Below are 6,466 nucleotides of genomic sequence, written 5' to 3' on the forward strand. Positions count from 1 at the left end.
CACATACATAATGTTAATGAAGGAGTACAGTTTTATAAAACCTGATTAGAGTATAGACTAGGAGTTTAAGAAAATAATAAAAGGAATCAGCTTTAGAGTTGAAATCAAAGAAGATTCTTTGTGTAGAAGAGAATGAAGAGACATAGACAAAAATATTTTCTATTTAATCCTTGGTTCTCAGGGCAAGTGTTTTAAGAAAACAGATAAAATATGAAAGCCTGACTCATGCAAAATAAGGGAACTGCAATATTTATGGCCAGAAAAAACAAATATTTTCATTCCTAGTATAATCCTGGCTAGCAATAATCTAGTGGACTAATAAAAGCATTACAAAGTTAATATACACAGCAAATTCTAAATTCTTATTTATATACTTTGGTTCTGAATTCATAGTTGCAAAGTCCTTTTCCAGTAAAGTAAGGATAAAACATTTTTATTAAAAATTCTTCATTTTTATTTTAGTTGCATGGTAGCAATAAAGAGGCAGATTTCTAATATAGACAAAAAAAATGATGTGCTATGAATGGATGCATTAGCCTAATATGATTAGCATATTTTGGCAGGTATTTTTTTTTCCTTGTGAGGGAAAAGTTTTCCATGCCCTGTTGCATTCCTCAATTTATATGGAGAAAAATGAGTCATTAGGGATGGCTTATAGTATGTGAATGAGAGAGTGCACTCATCTTGCAGTTTTATGTATTTTCCACTTTAGATTCTACATATTGCCCAAAGTTACCATGTGTTGCTGAGAATTTGTGTTTCTTTGCACTAAGAAACAAATGCAGAGTAGCTCATTTTTTGAGGGTTTGCTGAGAGGCAGAGCTAGAACATAGGTATGAAAGTAATTATTCTTAATATAGATAAAAGTGTTTTCCCCAAAGTATTGAAAATTCCCTTAGTCTAAGCAGAGTGGTTGTAAAAGACACACTTGCACAACCATTAACACCAATGTATGTAGGAGGTAATTTGAAAAGATTTTTAGAAAGCCTGTGCTCATCAGCTCTCAGCCTAACTATTGTGCAGCCAGCCACCTGCACATTTTTAAATCACTGTTCCTAGTAAATGGAAGATGTCCTACTGTGGGTTCTGAGGGAATGAGCCTTGCCATGACTGAGGGAACACACAAAGGGCCCTACTCTTGAGGTCATTCATCTGATCTACTAAGAGAGCCATAAGGTAGTCATATCAATTACTATAAGACTGAATCAAATAATTAAATTATAAGAATGATTTGAAGTTGTAAATGCCATAGGAACAGAAAATCATTAAATAATTTGCAGAATATTCTATGATCCTAATTTGGCAAAGTCACTGATACAGATCAGTGTTTATGGAACTTCTCTTTGGAGAGTTAAGAATAACTGAATACTATAGGTTCTAATCTAGATATAATTTGGTGAACCAAGAGACAGTACAAATAGGTCTTTGCTATAGTTTGCTCAGGGCAAAAGGCAGTTCTAGGCTGTTATCTAGAAGGAAGGGAGGAAGGGAGGGAGGGAGGAAGGAAGAAAAAGAAAAGAAAAAAAGAAAAGAAAAGAAAAGAAAAGAAAAGGGTATACTGAAGTGACATATGTTCACTAAAACTGAGTGTCGTTAAATTGTTTAATCCTTTACAGGCTCAACTCATACTATGCATAAATCAGGTTCTGAAACACTTGGCAGATAATAGGCTTCTGGATGTGTGTGTGTTTGTGTGGGGGAAAGTGAGGGATAGGCATTGCACCTGTACAAGAAGGATTTAGAATTAATTAATATAAAAGTATAATAATATAGATTGATTTTAAATTGACAAGGAGTAAGCATAAAGTCAATGAAGACAACAGTAAGCAAAATTTTAAGTACTTAGAATCTCCCTAGTTGGTGTGGCTCAGTGGATTGAGTGCTGGGCTGTGAACCAAAGGGTTGCTGGTTTGATGCCCAGTCAGAGCACTTGCCTGGGTTGCAGACCAGGTCCTCAGTGGAGGGTACTTGAGAGGCAACCACACATTGATGTTTTTCTCCCTCTCTCCCTCCTTTCCTTTCTCTAAAAATAAAAAAGGGAAGTAGTTAGAATTATCTCAGTTCTTTTTCAGAACAATCTATATAACAACTCAGAATTTTAGACACTGTTTTTCCCAAAAGCATACTGCAAGTATGTAGCAGAATTAAATTAATTCTTATACTTCACATTTCTGGAAGCCACAAAAAATTTTACTGTGAATGTAGGTCTTAAATTGCTTTGGATCTCTGAGATATAGGATGAAGAAGACCAAAGATATAGCTGGAATTCTAGACCCCTTTTGTGTCTCAGAGTGGGCACAGTATATTAGAGTGCTCTGTAGAAACTCTGTACCAAACTGGAACTCAATAATCCTGTTTTGAACTCTTTTGAATGTGGCATAAAACAATACCAAATAAAAAGAAAATGAGAAATTCAATTTAGACCTTCAAAGTCAATTCGACAATAACTTGGTGGGAGAATAACTGTTTTTGTGTTTTCTCATATGAACAGTTGAACTCATTGTTTATAAATTGAGATGGAAAAAAGGTGAAACTACCCACCTTTGTGCTGTGATCATTTTTCTATCTAAAAGAAAAATGTTTATGGCAAGGCAGAATGCCAATAAACATACATGGAAAATTATCAGATCTCTATATACCAAATATGCCTGGCATTCTTCCTATAAGTTATTCAGCTAAATAAGCATATGACAATTCATGTCAGGTATAAGAAATATGAAATCTCCTCACCAGGCTAGAAACATTTGGAAAGGTAGTTATGACTAAATTAGATTAAAGAGGAAGAATGACATGAGGAATCTTGTATCAGATATGGCTTATCAATATTTATGGCAAGGAGTTGGCAAATAATCTAATGAAAAATGGGCATAGTAGCCCTGCCTGGTATGGCTCAGTGGGATGGGTGTTGTACCACAAACTGAAAAATATGCATAGTTTCTGAATATGGACCCTTCCTTCATGATATTAAAATGGCCAGTGAGGACATGGAAAGATGCTCAGTGTCACTAGTCATTTGAAAATGCAATCAGAAATAAAATGAGATACCATGTCACATTCACTAAACTGGCTGTATGTCTAATGAGGCTGTGGAAGGACTGGAACACTTATATATTATTGTCCAGAATGTGAAGTGGTGCAGACATTTAAAAGAACAGTTTGGTATTTCCTTAAAATATGACATAGAGTTACCAAGTGATACAACAGCAACACTCCCTCTGAGACAAAAACCCGAGTTATCTCAAAATATATATCAACACAAAACCTTGTAAATAAGATTTTAAGCAGCATTATTTATACTACAAAAAATGGAAAAGCTCAAATGTTTATCAATTCATGTGTGGATAAAAAAATAGAATATTCACACAATGGTATATTTTTCCAGCCATAAAAAAAAGGAATGAAATACTGATATTCTATAACATGGATGGAAACTTGAAAACACTATGCTAAATGAAAGAAGCCAGTCACAAAAAAAAATCACACATTGTGTGGATTACAATTATATATAGAAGATAAGTTCTGGGAATCTAGTGAACAGCATTTGACTAAAGTTAATAATAATGTACTTTCAACTACATACTTGAAAGTTGTGAAGAAAGAAGACTTTCAATGTCTTCTCTAGAAAAATATAATGGTAATTATGTGACATGTTAAAGGTATTAGCTAATCCTATAGTAGTAATCAAATCAACACATTGTACACCTTAAACTTACACAGTATTATATGAGATGAGACCCAAAAAGTCCCCTGGAATTTATTTAAAACTGTATATTTACATCCTCCCCTTCCTCCACCCTCACTCGTGTATTCCCCGTACCAACAGGAAGCAGAACTGGAGGATGCGTATCCCTGCAACCTCTTAGCAACGCGAGATGGGGGTCAGGTGACACAACCAGCTGATTCTGGTACAGGAAGACACTGGCCAGGGCTGTGGCAGCCCAGATTGCCCGGCTGGTAACTCGAGGTGAACAGTGGTTGTCAGAATGTTGAGCAAAGACCGAACTGAAATCTTTCCCTCACGAATGGCACAGACCATCGTGAAGGCTCAATTAAAAGGAGCACAGACAGGTGGAAACCTCCTGAAGAAAAAGTCTGATGCCTTAACTCTTCGATTTCGACAGATCCTAAAGAAGTTCACAGAGACTAAAATGTTGATGGGGGAAGTGATGAGAGAAGCTGCCTTTTCACTTGCTGAGGCCAAGTTCACAGCAGGGGACTTCAGCACTACGGTCATCCAGAATGTAAATAAAGCCCAAGTGAAGATTCCAGCAGAGAAAGATAATGTAGCAGGTGTCACTTTGCCAGTGTTTGAACACTACCACGAAGGATCTGACAGTTATGAGCTGACCGGTTTAGCCCGAGGTGGGGAACAACTGGCTAAATTAAAGAGGAATTACGCCAAAGCAGTGGAACTACTGGTGGAACTGGCCTCGTTGCAGACTTCCTTTGTTACTTTGGACGAAGCCATTAAGATAACCAACAGGCGTGTAAATGCCATTGAACACGTCTTCATCCCCCCGGATCGAATGCACCCTCGCCTATATCATAACAGAACTGGGTGAAAGAGAACGAGAAGAGTTCTATCGGTTAAAGAAAATACAGGAGAAGAAAAAAATTCTCAAGGAAAAATCTGAGAAGGACTTGGAACAACCGAGGGCAGCTGGAGAGGTGAGGGAACCTGCCAATCTCCTGGCTAAAGAGAAGAATGAGGACCTTCTGTTCAAATAGTCGTCTTTCCTGCTCTGGATCTTTCAGAAATCCTAACATGGCACCATTTTAGTTCACGGTGTATAGGTTTGGTTTGTGCAGCTGTTTATTTTTCAGCCTAAGAATTTCACTGGTGGTAAAATTTCCCTGAACGTCTATTTATGGGAGTACCTTTGCAGAATCCTAATTTAGCAACCTTTATCAGAGATGAGATTTTGATAAACGAGTTTAAGCTGCAGAAGACCACCCCACTCCACCTTCATCTGTATTACATGTGATCGGCTTACCCAGCACATTAGGAAGTTCCCCTTAGTTATCAGTGGTTATCAGTGGTCTCAGGCCAGCTGCTGCAGGAGAACCCTTCCCACCCACCCACTTACCAGCACTGTAGTCTGTGATCGTTGCAGTGCTCCTTGTGTGACTGTGGCACTGGCTCTCTTTAAGCTTTCTGGAAGCCCACACTTATGTTGCTTTTCATGACAGGTCTCTGTTCTGCCTGTCATGGAGCAGTTTTGCCACGTGCCAGTTTTCAATGTGACTATGGTATAAACAGTAATATCATTTTAAAAATAAAAATAAATAAAATTGTATATTTACAATGAAATACTATGAAGCAGAGAGAAAGAAGGAGCTCCTACACTTTGTGACAGCATGGATGGAACTGGAGAGCATTATACTAAGTGAAATAAGCCAGGTGGTGAAAGACAAATACTACATAGTCTCACCTATTAGTGGAACCTAATCAACAAAACAACAAGGAAGCAAAATATAACCAGAAACATTGAAATAAAGAACAAACTGACAATAACCAGAAGGGATAACAGAGAGGGATAATGGAGGAAAACAGAAGAAAGGCCATCAAGGGATATGTATAAAGGACACATGGACAAAGCCAAAAGGGGTAGGTTTGAGAGTGGGAGGTGGAGATGGCTGGGGTGGGGCAGAATGGTTGGGGAAATTGGAGAAAATTGTACTTGAATAATAATACAAAAATTTAAAAAGAATAAAGTACAATAAAATAAAATTCAAAAAAGAAACAATTACAATTAAATTATATGATAAATGAGCATAAGTATATTTTAATTTTTTAAATTAATCAAGTTGTGCAATAATTTTTAAGCAAAATTGGGATTTGAACTTGAATGACAGATTGCTACTCTGACTTGAGTGATAAAACAGCTTTTGATTATTTGTAAGAGCAAATTTGAATTGGTCTTAAGTGTCTGTCTCCTGTGTCCCACCAGTGTTTATTGGATTGAGGTTCCCAGGAGCATATTGTAGGAATAATTCATATTGGTAACAAGATGTGTTGATGCATGCTAAAATGTATAAAGCACTTCTGTAAACTGATATTGTCAGGAGACCATATGTTCCCATTTCTCAAGTTTATTATATAAAAATAGAAACATTCTCTGAATATTTATTATGTATTAGGCACTATTCTTTGTTCTTTCAATGAATTAACTCATTCAATTCTCAAACATTAACCTTATTTTGTAAAAAATAAAACAAATACAAAACTGTTAAGTAATTGCCAAAGTCACACATGTAATTAAATAGTGAAGCTGAGGTTAAAACGTTCCAGAGCTCAGATTAGCAAAAAAAATTAATTAATTATTTACATATTTACAGATATTATCCATCTGTATTACCATTAGACCTTTGCATAGTACTTACATTGAAACATTCAGGAAAACATTCCCAAAGGTGCTAGATTGGGGTTTTTGCTGACATTATCTATTTTCAACAACTTTCTAAG

General features: G+C 36.3%; 1 protein-coding gene across 1 annotated transcript; it reads left to right on the plus strand.

Annotated features, from left to right (window-relative positions):
• Positions 1-3,983: 3,983 nt before the first annotated feature.
• Positions 3,984-4,728, plus strand: LOC123825835 (V-type proton ATPase subunit D-like). The gene is given in 2 exon segments (XM_045849482.1): positions 3,984-4,514; positions 4,516-4,728. Coding segments are annotated over 2 exon segments (744 nt in total).
• Positions 4,729-6,466: the final 1,738 nt, after the last annotated feature.

Source organism: Phyllostomus hastatus, unplaced genomic scaffold, assembly GCF_019186645.2.
Source record: "Phyllostomus hastatus isolate PE091 unplaced genomic scaffold, TTU_PhHast_1.1 phas_contig_65, whole genome shotgun sequence".
NCBI classification, from domain to species: domain Eukaryota; kingdom Metazoa; phylum Chordata; class Mammalia; order Chiroptera; family Phyllostomidae; genus Phyllostomus; species Phyllostomus hastatus.